The following is an 18127-nucleotide window of genomic DNA, read 5'->3' as shown; positions in this document are numbered from 1 at the left end:
ATGGGTTAAGGACCATGGTGTTTCTCAGAAATTTAATCTCTGGCAAGATCTCCAAGAAGAATATTCCAGCGCTAATAAAACACTTGCCTTCTTCAGTGTGTATTTTCTGAAAGACCTGAAACATGAAACAAACAGGGTGGTATCTAAGTCAAGTGTATGCAGTTACCTGTATATGCATCAGAATAAAATCTTAATGAAAGTTGAAGTAAACATAGAGGTGAAGAACTAGACACAAATCTTTCCTAAGGTGGATTAAGATATCTTTTTTACATAGTGTAATCTCTCAGATAGCAAATTAATACATCTTTTCAGAAACAATGCATCTTACTGAATAGAAAGTAGAAAGAAACTAGACAGATGAGGTCCTTGAGCAGACACTACTTTTAACCCAGTAATAACAATGCAGAACTTCAGGGACACCAAAATTACACGTATTTTTTTTTCCCCTGTATCTTCTAACCCATATTTCCTGTACTAATGAGGCTAGCTTTGTACTTCTGTCAGCACAGCAGGCTCCAGAGTGGGTTGGAGCAAGAAATATCATGTATCCTCACCTTTCACTCATCTTGAAACAAACCACCAATATATTTTCCTTCAATTTAAAACAATCCTGGCAGCAGCTTCTTCCCTTGTTCCCTAGATGCTCAGGTCTTTTCTAAAATGATCTGTTTTCATATAAAATCTCTCTAAATATTCCATGTTTTCCTTATGATTTGTAAAGAAAAAACTCTTGTATTTTTCACTTTCCTTTTGAATAGCTTCAAGTTTCATTTTTCCTTTTTATTACTACAACCTCATCTGGTATTTGGAAGGTGAGGGCCAAAACCATTCACATGCCCTAGCACTGCTGATTATGTTTTTCTTCTGAGTGTTACTCCTAAGTTGCCATTTACCTCCTGGACAATTAATGAGCTTTCACTGTTTCACTCTTCCTATGTCCTTTTTTCCCTGCCTTTTCCTGCCCCACCACCAAGAACTACAGTAATAGTAATAGCAAATATCACATGAAAACAACAAACCTGTGCTTAATCTTCACCACAGACATGTGATGGGAAGCTTTTCCAGTTTCCCATTTCCATATTTGAGGAAGGAAGTCTCTTTTTTTCTTAAGAGCCTAGAAACACAGACTATATATTCTGATTTGCACCACTGAGCATTATCAGACATGAAGTATAGATTACTGGAACTTAAATTTATTGACAAAGACATACTTTTGAAACACCTATGTACTTACCTTTAGGTGTAAGTAGTTCCACGGAAAAGAGATTGCAGCCATAATTTAGGGACATGCAACAGTGTTTGGAGAACTGGAATTAACAATCTACTATAATTGGAAGTAATATTTGGGACAGGGGAAAAAATAGGATCCTATGCAGTTTCAGCTTTTTAGCTTTTTTTTTTTTCTCCCTAAGTTTTAGGTTTTTTGTCTTGAAAACAAAGAAATCTTACTGCACATTTCGTCACAGCTATGCTTTACTGAAAAAAAAAATCAGTTTTGCCCTAAGGGATCTTATGCAACCACAGATGCTATGAAAACCAGACTTTAAATGAATGACTATGTGCTAAATGAGATGTGCAATTACAGATAGCTCTGATATCCTGTAAACATATAGGCTCAAAATGGTTCTGCCTCCAGCTGCACTATTTTGAAAACACATTGCTGGTATCACCTAAATAAATGCTTTGACCATTAGAGTGGAATGGGTGACACTTCAAATTGTGTTTGGATACAAAATTTAAAAAGCTTAAAAACTATTCACCAGAAGGAAGACACTTATCCGGAGCATAGGACACATTTATTTTGCATAAGTGCATCAGATGACAGGAGCAGTTTAAGCCATTTTACAAGTGGTTTAATAGAAGAGACAGCACATACAATACACTCCATCTTTCTGAAGTCACATAAAGGAAAAGACAAAAAAAACACAAACGAAACTTCCCATAAACCTCTTTCTTCATTATTCAAGAGGGCCATATACAGTGACTAACAATTTGCAGACCTTAAGCTGTTTTTTTTTTTAACTATTGCATCTCAGAATCATATGTCAGGTCACAATGGCTCTGATCTTTTAACCATTTTATAATTCAGCTGGTATATAAGATGTAGGGAGCATTTCTTGGTCTTTATGGGATTAAAGCTTGCCTTTAAACCTATGATTTTATTCTGCCAGTGATACATTAAATAAACAAGACAAGTAACACTATGGCAGTGTGAAACTTTATGGACAAAGATCAGTCCTGAGAGGGATGATACACCTTCAGTGATTCAGCCTTGAGAATACAAAACCCATTTCAAAGTGACAAAATAAAAATAAAAGCTCAGTTACAGCCATCTTACGGAACATAATGCTTACTCCAAGTTTTATCCTGGCAGCTATCAAGCAGTTAACACCGATGAAAGTGCCTACAGAACCATAAAGCATTATTATGTGTACCAGAATTCTTTTACCTGTATAACATGATATACTAGAGCAATTTGGATATGAAATATTTCTATATAACTACAATAAATCATAGCTCATATCATACCAGAGCGCTGAATGGATGTCTAGAATTACTGCCAATGCTAGTACTACTAGAAATCAAAATCTGTCAGATTCTATACGCTCAATAGTTCTCTCTTCTGTAACCATTTTAAATTGTAGAAAGCCTGAAAGAAACAATGAAACATCTCATTACAGACACTATTACTTAAATTGAAGACTGTCAAACAGTAGCAAATTATTCTTTTAAAGGGTTGGTGACATCAAGAGACAAGCACCCACATAACACATCAGCTAGCTCTAAAACACAACCTGTCCTGTACACCAAAACACAAACACAAGACACCCTGAGCATAGCCTTTGAATGGGCTACATAATCTTCGCCACAACAGCCTTACGTCACTTGAACCACTTAAAAATAAAGGGGAAAAAAGAGCAAGAAATGACAAAATGTGCTTATCTGTAGCTTCTACTCATGTGTAAGGACAAAGGTAATATTTCAACTAAAAGCTATACATCCAGATGACGCCTGCTCTAATACTTGACCCATATAGAAAGATAGAAGGAACTGGGGTTGTTTAGTCTACAGGAAAGAAAACTGAGGGAAGAAATGATAACAGATTTTGCAAATCAGTATCACTGAAGAGGTGAACAAATTGCTCATGGCTAGGAAAGATGGAACCTGAAAGAATGGTTTTCTGTTGTAGACCCTCTCTTGATTTTGCACCTTTTATAAAAATTTTAATACGGAGAAGTTGTCTCTGTGCAAAGCCATAGTGCATTCAGTGTAGTTCTCAGCACACTGTATCCAGCTGGTGTAAAGAGTTCGCAAAAACCTCAAAATTCTTCAAGAATGAGATGAATAATTAAAGCAGAAAAATAAAGACTTCATAACAAGTTTTTACACATTATCTAGCTTCATTGAAAGGATTCCTTTTTTTTCACAGCGAGCACAAAGTTTACTGTTTTTCTGGCTTTTGTGTACTTCCAATTTGATCGTCATGACATCAAACTCCTACAAAAAGAACGTGTACTTCTTTTAGCATCAGGAAGAGATTTTCTGTGTAGAATTGACTTTTCACTGAACATATTAAGTTTCTGTCTCTTTTCAAGATTTCCTCTTTAAACATTGTTTTATCTTCTTCCAAAAATTATTTAGCAGCATCACCAGTATGCATAAACTTTCCAAGATAATATAAACCAGATCCCATCTCATCTTCTCATCTTGCTGTTTTTAAAGATCTTCAGTGCTATCAAGAACTCTTTTCATTCTTTCTGCCTCATACTGCCCTCTTGTACATGGATGAAACATATTTACATGTCAATAAACAGGGAAATCATCCTAGCAAACACCAACATTTTTTATTGAAGGAGAGGGAAAGGTTACTCTTGGTAGTACTGTGACTTGATAGTGTCGTTCAGCATACCTACACCTACATGCACTCTGTATAAAGGAGTATTAAATTAAGGAGCCTCTCAGACAGATCATCTTTTTTGTGATTTCCCAGTTCCTTGCTCATTCTTCTGCACCTCCTGGTTTGAATCAATGTACTACTCTGACTGAATTGCTCTGAGACAATACAGTCCCATCAGCCAGCCTTGGTCTTCTTTCAAACTCAAAAGCTGGAATTATAGCCTTGGCTCCACCTTTTCCCTTATTTCTTTACACATTCACCTGGTGACCCACATGCATTTGAAGTAACAAAAACATTCTGTCCCACACATGTCAAACTTAAAAATACTTCAAATTAAAATATTAAAAGGTCTAGGTTAGAAATTAAGAAAATTCCTTATGGTGGGGGTGGTGAGGCACTGGGGCAGGCTGCCCAGAGAAGCTATGGCTGCCCCATCCCTGGAAGAGTTCACAGTCAGGTTGGATGGACTCTGAGCAACCTGGTCTAGCAAAAGGTGTACCTGTGCATGGCAAGGGGAGGTGGAACTAGATGAGGTTCCTGCTAACTCAAATATTCTATTATTCTATGATTCTTTAAACAGAGATAGAAATGTTACATTTACACCTCCTGGATTTAAACTATTGAGACTTATGTGATTAGATACATATGTGGACTGAAAATGTTTCTGTCACTATTAGACAGAATCCTTAACTATTGTCTAATGATTTTATACAGCAATACAGATTTTTTAAAGTCTATGTCCAACTACTGGAACAAACCAGTAAGCCTTTGGACTTTACTCTATTTCTGTAGTAAATCTTAATGCTATAGTTAGTTGAGCACCATTGCTACATGTTTGCAGCGCAAGGAAGGCATCTGAATCATAATATTAAATTCTCAGTATCTTATCTAACTGGCAGAGAATATAAACACATATGCAGTTTACTCTGCGTAAAACTCTCACTCCAACATACCTGCTGAAAGTGCACTGACATATCAAAGAATATACCACAAGAGACACATTTCCTTTTGGGCCTGCTTTGATATTTAAAGGTATTATTGTGCAATATTATGCTCATTAGCGAAGGGATCAGAGAAGTGCCATAACCACCTACTCACACACGATATAGTTTTGGTTTACTATAGTGAACAGATCTAAATAGCTACAGGATAAATGCCTTGAACCATGTCCTGAAGCCCCATATCCCCTAGTGCTGATGGCAGTCCCTAGGGGCAGGGCTTTGGTAAAACCCTCTGTTGTACAAAATGCCAGCACATAGGTCTGACATCAAAGTTAAGCCCTATATTAGTTCAGATTGCTCTTTGATTGAGGAACTACAAGTATGTCTTACACCTCTGGAAGAAAAAGGATCTATTTGTGTCAGTCATCAATTAAGCAAGATGAAAATTGGGTGCTTCTGCTTGTGTGCTAAGTAATGCAGAAGCTGTAACCACATCCTCTGCTGTGCCCCTGAAATTAATTTTTGCTGTAGTCGCCTGATGAGAAATCTCACTACACTCAGATACACTTGTGCAGGCAGCATGAGGGCAGAATGGAAAAGAGCAGAAAAGTTACATCCCCTGTGAAAGACAGTCTGTGATCACCCCACAGGTTCAAAAGTGAGCATCAGGGTATGCTATGTTTTGGATTGGATGAGGAATGAATTTTGAAGTGGATCTTCCCAATGTACCAGCTTACCTCATCTGTTTCAGAGAAGCCTTGCCGTACACAAACCAGATGCCTGACAAATGTCTACATGAGAGAACATGTTCCACAAGCACGTCTGAACTCTTCAAGTGTTGTAGGCATTTGGTCAGCTGCACAAGCCACCTGAAAACACAGAGCAAAGACATTACCTGTTCATGGACAAGTGCACCCTTTGCTGCTCAAAACCAGCTGGACAGCCAGGCCCAGGGAGTGGAGGTGAATGGAGTTATATCCAGCTCCTGACCAGTCACAAGTGCTGTTCCCCAGGGCTCAGTGTTGGGGACAGTCATGTTTAAAATCTTTATCCATGATCTGGATGTCGTGATCAAGTGCACCCTGTGTCAGTTTGCAGATGACTCTAAGTTGTGCAGCAGTGTTGATCTGCTGGAAGGTAGGAAGGCTCTGCAGAGTGATCTGGACAGGCTGATTTGATGGGCTGAAGACAAGATTACGAGGTTTAACAGAGGAAATGCCAGGTCCTGCACTTTGCTCACAACCCCAAGCAGTGGTACAGGCTGGGGGCAGAGAGGCTATAAAGTGGCCCAGCAGAAAAGGACCTGGGTGTGCTGGTCAACAGAGGCTGAACATGAGCCAACTGTGCCCAGGCAGCCCGAAAGGCCAATGATATCCTAGCCTGTATCAAAAATGGCGTGGCCAGCACGACCAAGAAAGGGATTGTCACCCTGTATTGGGCACTGGTGAGGCCACCTTAAAATCTGGGTTAAGTTTTTGGCCCCTCACTACAAGAAAGATGTTGAAGTGCTAAAGTGTGTCCAGAGAAGGTCAACAAAGGTGAGGAACAGTCTGTTACTCAGGTCTGATGAGGAGCAGCTGAGGGAGCTGGGGATGTTCAGCCTGGAGAAAATGATAACCAGATCACTCTTTACAACAACCTGAGAGGAGGTTGTAGGGAGGGGGTTAGCCACTTTAACACAAGCAGAAAGCCTTAGGACAAGAGAAAATATTCCTAAACTGTGCCAGTGGAAGTTAAAGTTGGATATTAGGAAAAATTCTTTCATGAAAAGGGCTGTTAAGCATTGAACAGGCTGTCCAGGGAAGTGGTAGAATCACCAGCTCTGGAGGTATTTAAAAGACATGTGGATGTGGTGCCTAAGAACATGGTTAAGTGCTGGGCTCGGCAGTGCTGGGTTAATGGTTGGACTCGACGATCCTAAACAATTCTATGAGTCTGCGGATATTGTCTCTACTACTTGCCAGCTGAGGCACAGTCTCAAGCTGAGGGGTTCAGCAGACATGCAGCGCACGTGCGGTGGTGCAGAGCACACACTCCCTTGGGCACTGCACCTGAGCTCTGGGCTGGCTTTGCAATTGTCTGTGCAAGTGCTATGCCATATACCCAGAACCAAGCGCTGCTGGGTGTAAGCCTGAGTGTGTTTACATAAGCCACTGACAGCTTCCTGCTTGCAGTGTATTGGCATTCTTTTTAACTTTCATACGCTGGCAGCTAGGAAGCCACAAAACTTCAGTGTGTGCTACAATTTACAAATTTTCTAGGGACTGCAGCAGCAACACCATTTGAAACAGGTCCTGAATGCAAATGATTTTTTAGCACATAATGGCTTGGGAGAAATGTTTGTGTTTGATGAATTCCTTCAGCGCTGCTGTTTATTGTCCAAAGCCAGAGGTGTGAGCTGACATGGGTGTCAAGCAGTGCACCACCGCTGCTAACACAAATGAATCCAAAAGTATCACAAGTGCCTCACAGGCTCCTGTTTCTACTCAGCACATTAAATACAGCAAACATGAAAGACCAGCAACCCACTCCCAAAATCACAGAATCCGAGAACTGGTCAAGTTGGAAGGGACCGCAGGGCTGTCATGGGGGGTGTCTGAGAGCACACAGCACAGGATTGTACCCAGATGCTTCTTCAGTATTTCCAGTAAAGGAGACTCTGCAATCTCTCTGGGTAATCTGTTCCAATGTGCAGTCACCTGCACAGTAAAGAAGTTCTTGTAATCAGGTGGATCATTCTGTGCATTAGTTTCTGCCTGTTGCCTCTTATCCTGCTTCTGGGCACCACTGCCTGGTCCATCCTCTTGACACCTTCCCTTCAGATACTCATAGACATTGATGTTGTCCCATCTCAGTCATCCTTTCTCCAGGCTGAACAGGCCCAGCACTCTCAGCCTTTCCTCACAAGAGACAGGCTCCAGACCCTTTTTTGCCCTGTGCTGGACCAGCTCCGGGAGCTCCACACTTCTCTTACGCTGAGAAACCCAGAAATGGACAGAGCACTCCAGATGTGTCTTCAGCAAGGCTGAGGAGCAGCATCACCTCCCTCCACCTGCTGGCAACACTCTTTCGAATGCAGCCCAGGATACCACTGCCCTTTCCCACAAGGGCACACTGCTGGCTCATCTCCCAAGCCTTTACTGCTTTGGCTACATCACGCACGCGTGGGACCTTGCTGGGCACACAGCCCGGCGAAGCCGAAGGCCGGGCGGTCGTGCCCCTCTCAGGTACCGCAGCTCCCGTTGGGCGAGGCTGGCCCGGGGAGGGCACACGGCTCCCCGCCGCCCCTCAGAACCGAGTGCAGCACCGAGCCCCCGCCGAATGCAGCATCCGCCCCAGATCCAGCCAGGGCGCAGGGCCCGTCCTGAGAGCCCGGGGCAGCGCCGGGAGCGGAGCTCAGCCCCCGCCGGGCCACCGCTCCGGCCGGGATGGACGACGGCCTATCCAGGATGGGTGACGGATCCCTGGCATACGTGACCGCTTCCTGGGATGGGTGATCGCTCCCTGGCATGGGTGGCTTCGCCCCGGGATGGATGATGGCTCCTCAGGATGGATGACCGCTCCCCGGGATGGGTGGCCTCTCCGCTGAATGGGTGGCCTTTCCCCCAGGACTGGCGGCCTTTCTCCGGGATGTATGAACGCTCCCTGGGACAGGTGACCTTTCCCCCGGGTTGGACGGCCGCTCCCTGGGGCGGGAGGCCGCTCCCCGGAGCCCCCCGCCCCGGCGCGGGAGGAGCCGCCCTTCCCCGGCGCAGGCGCCGCAGCTCTCGGCCGGCGCCATGGCCCGCGGGGCGCTGCTCGGCGCCCTGGCCTGTCTGTGCTTCCTGGCCCCCGTGGCCGAGGCCTTCAAGAGGAGGGGACCCAGCGTGACAGCCAAGGTGACTCTCTCCCGCGGCCGGGGCGGCGTCTCCGCCGCCGGGAAGCCTCGGGACGGGTCGGGCGGGGCCCGCGGCCGGGATATCCCGCGGTGGTGGCGGCGTGCCGGGGGAGCCGGCCGGCCTGTGCCCTGCCCCACAGCCGGCCCGCGCCGCACCCCGGGCACTCAGGGCTTGGGGCGGGCTTGGCCTAACGCCGGAAAGTCGCCGTTTTGTTAGGTTTTCTTGGTTGTTTGGTTGGGTACTTGGTGTTTAACCCTTTTGGGCATGCCGCCTTTCTGTAGGCGCTGGCACACCGCCTCACCGCTGGCAGAGTTCGGGCCAGCAAAGCCTCCCTCTGGGTTGCAGAAGTGGAAACTTTTAAATTCCTCACCCCTCGAGCGCTGCTGCAGCCTCTGCTGCTGCCAGGGCAGTTTGTGGCTGCAGGTGCTGCCAAGCTGCCCCGAGCAGCACGGGGTTTGACTGCTCTGGGGCTCGTCTGTGCCGTGGGTTTTATTCATTCTTCCCTGCCCTCTCTGCTGAAACTCTGGAGAGAGGATCCAACGGGACGCTACTGAGTTGTCCAGGGGAGCGGAGCATCTTTCTTGCTGGGAAGGCTGGGGGAGCTGGGCCTGTTCAGCCTGGGAAAGGAATGACTGAGAAAGGGCCTTATCAATGTCTATGAGTGTGTTGAGGGGAGGATGCCAAGAGCATGGATCAGGGTCTGCTTGGTGCTGCCCAGCTGGTACACAGGAAGTTCCACCTGAATATGAAGAACTTATTTACTGTGCGGGTGACTGAGCACTAGAACAGATTGCCCAGAGAGGCTGTGGAGTTTCCCTCATAGGAGATATCCAAGAACCACCTGGACACAATTCTCTGCCGTGAAGAGAATTGATGGTCCTGGTTGAGCGGGAAGGTTGGGCCAGATGACTCGCTGTGACACTTTGCCCTATTCTGTCATTGTGTGAAGCTCTTGGTATTGAGAGCAGTCCTTTTGTTGGCCCCATAGGAGGTGTACGCGGTGCCTGCGTGGATCTGGGATCTGTGGGGCTCAGTGCTGCAGGGCTCCTGGGCAGGCAGGATGGATGGGCTGTGTGCCTGTTGCACAGGTGGACATTGCAGTGGCACTGCCCAGGAGATGGACTTGTGGGCTGGCTGGTGGGATAGGGATGCACCTAACTACTGCAGCATGACAGCATCTCTTTCCAAAAAATGTTTGTTTGGTGCAGGAGGTGGGATGTTTAGTCCAACTTTGGAATTCCGTGTTTGAACCCACAAGTGTTTTTCCACCTGCGATCAGGAGAGAATGCGCCCATGCTGGGAAAGACACCTACACTCATGAAAGTGTGACAGGGAAGGGCAGAGGCAGAACTGCTTGCTCTAGCATGGCCTCAGCATCCTAAGGCATGGACTGTGCCTTTGTCTCTGTACTTCATTGCCACTGTTGTCTGCAACTGCTTACAGTTTCATTGCCATGGACTTCTAGACCACAGATTTGATTTTTTTTGGGGGGAAGGGTAAATTTGACCTTCAAATAATCTTCTGGAAACATATTCCTATTTAATTATACATAAAGTACTTTCCTTCTTCATTCCTTCTGCCTGGGCTATAATGTTATGTCCCTCTCTAATTGTTATGGTGCATAAAGAATTGCATTGCCAATTTTTTGTGTCCTAGGCAGTGGTAACTTCACAAAGCTCATCAAATCACACCAGTTTTCTCTCTTTCAGTTTAAGTGGTTTTCTGTAACCTTTCTTCATATAAAAGATATTCCATACCTGTTGAGCATCTGTTCTGCCCATTTTTCTACATTTTTTAGGTTAGTTTCATCATTCTGCAGTAGAGAGGCCAGAATTACACACAGCAGTCAGGGTGTGAATTCAGGCCCCCTTGTTGAGGCTCTACACCATATACAGTATTTCTGTATTTATGAGGTTATTACATTAGCTGGTCTCTAAGAATCATGAGATCTTCCTTTCAAAGTCACTTTGGTTTCCCTGAATAAGTCAAAGCTCTTGTCCATTTTTTCGGTTAGATGTACAGCATCTTGTGTAAATTATATATGAATCTTTTTATGAGAACCAGCCCCTCTTACTGGTGTGTTCTTTTTTAATTTCAGTCTTGAAATACTTAACTGCAGATTTTAAATATGATTAAATATTTATGAAAATATTAATAAGACCGAAAATTTTTAATATTTATTTTCTTTCAGAGTTTTTGGTGAAGAATTTGGCCAGATGTTTTTTGAGATTCAAAAATGCTATATCAACCAGCTCACAAGTGTCTACATGCTTACTGAATTTCCAGGGAACTTGTGGAAATCCAGTCATGAGAACATGGCTTTTCTATGAAGAAATAGTGTCTAGGGCTACCAGATATTTCCGTACTTGATTTTGTGGCCAAAAATATGCAGAGACACTTTTAAAAGTACTGGGTTTGTTGCTTAGGCAAGCAGCATTGCCACGTATGAAGCCTTGTGCTCTGCTAGGCTTGCAGCGTAGGACAAGCTTGTCTCTTTGTGCTGTCAACAAAGTGTATGATGTTCGTGCTTTGTGGGGGGATTGTTTGGTAGCCTTGTTACTTATATATACCCATGTATTTCAGGCAGTCCTACTAGAACAACATTTCCAGGGAAAATAGACAGGCAGTGGTTTTAGAAAATGTAGGAAGGCAATACCCCTTACCTAGATAACCCTGGCAGCACAATACAGAGAGGTTTGTTTATAAAACCGCTAAAAAGTTAGTGAAAGTGTGCTGTTAATACTTTGGGAGCCACACATCTAAGAAGCATGTTATTCAGTGCCAAGTGTCAAGGAAATGAATGAGGTGTATCAAAAGGAATTTTATTTCCTTTATAGCGCTTTTATAGTGTTAGCCAAAAGTTCAACAGTCAAAACCACATAGAAGATCAAGAAATGGTAGAAATGTTTAGTAGGAGAGCGTGAAAGAGGCATTCACATTGGAGAGACTATGGTCATTTATTATCATTATTGGACTAATTTCTTAGCATTACAGACAAGTAATACTTGGTCAAGTGCCACAAGGAACAGCAAATACCACATCATAGGAATACACATTGCTGTTTCCTAGAAGTTGTAATAGCCTTTATGTAACTTTTTCAGAACTTCAAAATGCCTCATTTCCTGACAGCTGTTCCTATTTTCAGTAATTATTGGAACATTTTTGCACATTCAAATATGCATTCATAGATTCTGAACTATATTAAAATGTCTTGTAACTCATTTGTCTTTTTGAAGTTGCTTTTCAGTGACATATACATTGAAGATTTAGGCAATCAGCTGAATAATCTGGCCTGGTTATTTTTCTATTGGATTTGAATTCATGTTTAGAAGGCAACTGCTGGCTTGAGCCAAACGATTTTCTTCCCACTGTTTTTTCAATTCAATGAAATTTAGACTTTTGTGTATACGTACTGATGCCTAAAACAGTGAAGATTATGAATGGATAACAAACAGTCATTTGTAGGTAGTGTCAGTACTATAGTTCCTTGTTGTTTTCCCCATATGGGAATAGAATTGTTGTTCTTCCTTCCTTTCATATTTCATTTTTTCCATTCAGCTTTAAAGACTTACATGTTTGGGAAAAATCTTCTTGAGCACTATCTTAAAACTTGAGATATAGCAGTATTAATACACCGAGCCATTGAGATACACCGAGCCATTAAAAGCAGTAAGAATCAAAACATATAATCACCGGTTCTCAAACAGTTTTCTGAATAACCTGATTTTGGTGGCTCTGAAAGGATTTCTCTGAAACAGCACCCTTAGGAATTGCAGGATACTATTAATACAGACCAGCCAGAAGTAATTTCTTACCACCCTACTCTTTGAAAAGCTTGGCTGTTTGCTGTGCTCACATCTGTGTCACTTTTCTTCCCTTCACAAAAATATTCAGGTGTTCTTTGATGTGAAGATCGGAGACAAAGATGTTGGCAGAATTGTAATTGGATTATTTGGAAAAGTTGTCCCAAAGACCGTGGAGAACTTCATTGCGTTGGCAACTGGAGAAGTACGTTTGCGGTTTCCTTCCACTGTGTACTCAAGTTTGGCTTGGGAAAGCAATGTGTGTTTATTGCTGTTTCAGTTGTGGACTGTCAATCTTCATTCACTGGAGCCTGTGCACAAGTGCTGTCCCCAAGGATGTGCACTAGTGTGTGTCTTCTCAGGTCCTTGGTTCACAAGATGTAATTACAAGATGCTGGATATGAGCACCTCAATCTGTACCTGCCTTGCAGATCTAGCATGTGGAGTTACTGTGGTCAGATACAGACAGTAAAGTCAAATAAAGACAATGGCTTTGATCATGTGAATAAATACCTTCTTTGTGGCAGTGCAGTTTAGATGTTTTTAGCTGCACCTCAGTTTAATGTGTTTCTTAACAGTATTATATCCCTTGGTGGTATATTCTGTGCAATCTAGCTGTTCACAACTTGTTTATTTCCATATGATTGTATATAGAACTGGATGTTGCATTCATTTAAAGAATTATTTCATTTTCTTAGAGAGGATATGGATACAAAGGAAGTAAATTTCATCGTGTGATCAAAGACTTCATGATTCAAGGAGGAGACTTTACAGCTGGAGATGGATCAGGAGGTAACACACTTAGTATCTTCCAGGTTCCCTTTTCTTTGTTCAAATGTCTGCTGAAGGTATGGGCAAACCAGCATATTCCTTCATGGTTTCTGCTCAGATAAATGAAAAAACCCCAAACCAGCCCATTTTTGGTTTAGAGCATCTAGTACTTTTCCAAGTGTCTTGTAGCCTAAGCTGCAGCTGTTTGGATTATCTGATTTATAAGTATGTGTAGCTCTTCCTTTGTCCTCAATTTTTGCAGATAGCTCTTTTCTGTCTGTGACTTGTCCCCATTCAAGAAGCATGGCTTTTCGTGCTGGGCTGGAGCCACGTGACCAGCTGAGCTGCTCCTACAACTTCAAAAGATGGATGTCTCCACCCTTCCCCTGCTCTGGCTTTGTGACAGCGCTCCTTCCCTGAGGCACTCACTGATTGCATGTATAGGTGAACCAATTCAAGTCATCCAGCAGAAGTCTAATCCGTGATGAAACAGTGAAAGCGCATAGAGGGAAGGCAGGTAGGGAAGAAGGAGGCTGTCCTCTCTGCCCTCAGCTCAGTCTGTTCTGAGGAATCTCTGAAATGTGCTGTAAGAAGGAATTTCTTAACAAGGAGAGAGAAAGAAATTAGAAGATGAGGGTCATGCTCTCTCCGTGTTTTTCTCTTACTAAAACTGAAACCATAAACTTGCTGGTGCTGTGAGTCCTGGCTGTGTGTATCACTTCTCCCTCCTGAGCTTCCAGAAGAGCATTCAGTACACTCAGGGGAGCAATGCCTGTGCAGCATCTCTTCCACTGCACTCATTCTGGCTGCAGATTTCTTCTCTTCCTCTACATGCACATTCTTGACATGCTGCAATTTGAACTGTCTGCATGAACTGTTAGTGATTTCCCTGCTGGGATAGAATGGAAAACACACATTCCTTTTCCTGGCAGTCAACAATGAGGAAGGCCATAATACCAAAGACACAGTTTTAGCATTAAAAGTAGGCAGCATTTATTTGCTTGCTGATGTTGTTTATTGGGATAGCATCTGGTGGTGTTGGGAAAAGTGTCCCCATTGTGCTAGGCACTGCACAAGTAAAGAGTGAGACAGTTTTCAGTGGGTGATGGTGGTTTAACCATGACTGATATGTTTTCTCTCTGAACTATTTTAGAAACATCAGAATCTTTATGTCATGGTTGTACACATACACACCAAGTATTTTAGTCTAACTTCCATTTGGTCTTCATATGCTTGTAAACATGCCTAAAGCAATTTCTTAGCATAAGGGAAAAGTTTAAATACTGAAATTGTCATGGCAGTCTTTTTGTTAGTGGCCAAATGTATGTACTTTAATTTGCTCAACAGTATGAAGTATACTGTTGTTCGGTGGTGTCTGTAAACCAGACCTTTGAAGGTATTCAGCTTGCCTAAATTCAAGGGATAAAGCATCATCAGCTTTGACTGTTCTTTCCATATGTGTGGTGGTTTAGCTTACCTTTGCACAAAAAATTATTTTTGTTATGGAGTTGCTGATGGTTGAACAGTGATGCTGCTGTGTTTACTCAAGTAATCAATCTTCAAGTCCTGAATTCATACTTCATTTTTCCTATTTTTGAACAAAAAGCAGCTTTCATTTGATTTATTTTTTTAAAGTTTGCTTTCTTATTTTTTTTTGTCATAGGAAGAAGCATCTATGGAGAAAGGTTTCCTGATGAGAACTTCAAGCTCAAACACTATGGAATTGGATGGGTTAGCATGGCTAATTCTGGCCCAGACACCAACGGATCCCAATTCTTCATCAGTGTGACAAAGCCTTCCTGGTTAGATGGAAAACATGTAGTATTTGGCAAAGTCCTTGATGGAATGGTAAGTTTAAAGTAGTGGTTGATCTGGATAAATTGTGCCTCATTATACCCCTGTTACCATGGTTCAGAGACAGTTGAGTATTCATCTAATACATACATGGTAGAAAATGATTGTAAAGAGCTCCAGCTGGATGATTCAGAACTGAAATAGCAGAAATGGAAATCCGTACCATGCTTTTGGCTTTCACAGCCCTTATTTCAGACTGCTAAGCACTGAAATCAAGACTGACACCTTTGCAAATTACAAATGAAGTTCAGCTCCTCCTTTCAGTAACACTGTTACCCATGAAATAATTCTTTTTTACAGGTTAAAATTAAATGTTGTAGCACATGCTAGTTATGGGTAACACTTTTGCTGTTTTAGATGCATGTGTATCTGAAGCAGGCAAACACATACTGATGAGAGGCCAAACAGAATTTTAAGCTAAAAAATTACGATTTCAAGTGGTTATACTTTTATTAATCTGGTTCTCCTTACAAATTATTCCCTTTTAATCCTTGTTTTGAAATTATTGGGGAAAACATGAGCTGCTGGACAGACTTTGAGGAGTTTGAAAACTTCCATCAAATACTTACCACTCACTCCCACACTAGTACTGAATTCTATTTTCATGATCTACAGTAGTAGCTGTAAATTTTTGAGAAGCTATTTAGACTTAAGTTTCAGTTTAGTCAGATTAATGGACAAATATCAAAAAACAAGTTTGTCAATATACCTAAATTAATTTTGTCCTTAAAAAATACTGGTACCACACTAAAAATCTGTATGTGTGTGTTATATGCTAAAGGTAAAAGCAGTAACTAGATTTCTGGAAGCACAGCTATGCCGTACAATTAGAAAAATAATAATAATGCTTGCCTTTTGTGATCTCTGGATTCACTTTCTGCTCACAGGCCACAGATAGAATCCTGCATGTGCCAGCTTAATCAGCTGAATGTACATTTTCAGTTGCCCCTTCAAAATGCTTTTGTTGGCTGAAGGATTTTCTAGGAGGGCAAACAGCCTTCCCGGTGCTTCTGTCAGCTGTGTTTGATTTACACAGTGACACAACTGCTAATGTGGAAAGAAAAGGATGTGGGAAGTTGACAGGGTAAAGGTCTTTGTTCACAAACTGGTTAGTAAACAGTGATGTTAGGTGCACTTTTTTGTTTCTGTGGCACCAGACTTCAGCCACTGGGGTTTCTTTGGCTAAACTGAACCTTTCTGTTTGTTCTTTTTTTGTTTGACAGTCTGTGGTGCACTCGATAGAACTCCAGCAGACAGATGAACATGATCGGCCCCTTCAGGACTGTGTGATTGTGAACAGTGGCAAAATAGCTGTAAAGGAACCATTTGTAGTTGAAGTTGGTGACTGGTGAGACCAATAGTCAGAATGAAAAGTAAAACTTAATCACTTTTCTTTAATGCCAGTTTTTTGACCAATCTCAATTATCTACTGAGTTGTCTCCTCAAATCAGGTAAAGTTACATTCAGGCAGTACTTACCATTTGCCAAATACAGAAGGGATATGACTGTTTCTGTAACTTGCAGGAGCTGCCACTCCTTGAAATTCGAGACATATCCCACCAAATTCTAGGTCTTGCAGAAAAAGTCTTTAATGAAAAATTATAGCAGTAATTCTATTTTTCCAGGGTTTAAAATATAGTAATTTTGTTCTGTTTGCAAATTTTAGCAATATTTGTTTTTGTCTTTTCAACTGAAAATATTTACTGTAACACTACCAGCATTTCTAAAAACTTTAAAAAAAGAGTAAAATAGAGAAGTGTTTTGAATAAATAAACTTTGCTTTCAGATAAATACTTTGGAGAGCATTTTTTACTCCCCAAGGTCTTTTTTCTCACCTCAATTAATTCCACAAAATATGCAGGGGATTTTGCTTTTCAGGAGATAAGGTTGTAAGGTTAGAATAGAGATGGTAAATTTTCCTAATCTAAACATGTCAGGTAAAGTCCCTACTGTCTTTCATAAAACCACCGTACTTAGATACCATTCTGTGATCAAGAACAAGCAGCTGTTCTGTCTTATTATTGAATAAGGTAGTCTGTTAGAAACTGATTAAAACAGAAGAATTCTTGTTTAGCAGCATGGTGAATTTTGTAACACTTAACTAATGTTACTACTTTTAAAGCTCAAACACTTTATGTTTTGCTGTAAGTTTGAGAACTTCAGGTTCATTTTTTTGGTGACACTTCATAAATAACTCTTAAGCTGACAACTGGTAGCTTTCAGAGGAGGTCAGTGTAGGGTAACACTTAAAAGACACCTGTGTTAAGTTAGGGCAGATGCGTGGATTTTTCGTTTTGAGTTGACTGTTTTAGGACTCAAGACAGAAGAGGCAGTGTCAAGATCTGATGAAGGCTCGTCCACCTGTAACACAGGCAGGCAGCACACCACTCCTCTTTATAGTGACTCATTTCCTGAAGGGTATCCTGAAGGTATGAGGTATCCAGAGCCAAAGTGATTCAGGGCAGAAGAGGCTGCTACAGCACAGAGCTTGTGGATACCTATTGGCTTTCCACTCAAAGGGAGCAGGAAAAAACTGTGGGCAGGGAATTACTGTAGGTTCTCCTGACAAATCATTTGCAGTTAGAGGATGGTTCTTCTTCATCCACAGCCCTGGGGCCTCTCCTGAAGGTTAATACTGACACTTCTTTGCAGAGACCTGTGGAAGGATTACTGTCCTCTGCAAACAGAACTGGAGGAGAACTTGGCAAGGGCCTCTAAATTTGCCTAGGACTAGGCAATCAGATTTCCATTTTACCCCTGATCACTTTTCTTTCTACTAGCTGTTTAAAGTAAAATTCTCTGAAAAGCAGGTCTGGGAGCAGGGTTAGCAAGCAGGAGTGAGAATGCCTCAGTCTGCCAGTAGCTGAAAACTCTCCTGGAGGCTGAGCTTACAGACCTCATAAATTATGGTACCTGAACAAGTGCTACAGTCACAGGCCTACCTTTTTTTGAAGCCCCAGCTTTCCACTCTTCCCAGATGGC

The 18127-nt window shown here is 42.3% G+C and overlaps 1 protein-coding gene across 1 annotated transcript; it reads left to right on the top strand.

The window, feature by feature from the left end:
• Window positions 1-8574: 8574 nt before the first annotated feature.
• On the top strand, window positions 8575-16936 carry PPIC (peptidylprolyl isomerase C). Its single transcript, XM_059873295.1, has 5 exons — window positions 8575-8717; window positions 12612-12725; window positions 13219-13312; window positions 14955-15139; window positions 16369-16936. The coding sequence occupies exons 1-5, from the start codon at window positions 8619-8621 to the stop codon at window positions 16495-16497; spliced, it is 621 nt and encodes a 206-aa protein (XP_059729278.1). The 5' UTR covers window positions 8575-8618; the 3' UTR covers window positions 16498-16936.
• Window positions 16937-18127: the final 1191 nt, after the last annotated feature.

This window comes from Haemorhous mexicanus, chromosome Z (genome assembly GCF_027477595.1).
Source record: "Haemorhous mexicanus isolate bHaeMex1 chromosome Z, bHaeMex1.pri, whole genome shotgun sequence".
In the NCBI taxonomy this organism is placed as follows: domain Eukaryota; kingdom Metazoa; phylum Chordata; class Aves; order Passeriformes; family Fringillidae; genus Haemorhous; species Haemorhous mexicanus.
Note: the sequence above shows the minus strand (reverse complement) of the source record. Positions and strands in the feature narration are given on the sequence as shown.

Excerpts from the sequence above, each read along its gene's own strand:
- PPIC (XM_059873295.1), top strand. The coding sequence starts at position 8,619 with ATGGCCCGCGGGGCGCTGCTCGGCGCCCTGGCCTGTCTGTGCTTCCTG. Across the intron at positions 8,718-12,611 it reads GACCCAGCGTGACAGCCAAG|GTGTTCTTTGATGTGAAGAT; the intron begins GTGACTCTCTCC and ends AAAAATATTCAG. Across the intron at positions 15,140-16,368 it reads GCAAAGTCCTTGATGGAATG|TCTGTGGTGCACTCGATAGA; the intron begins GTAAGTTTAAAG and ends TTTGTTTGACAG.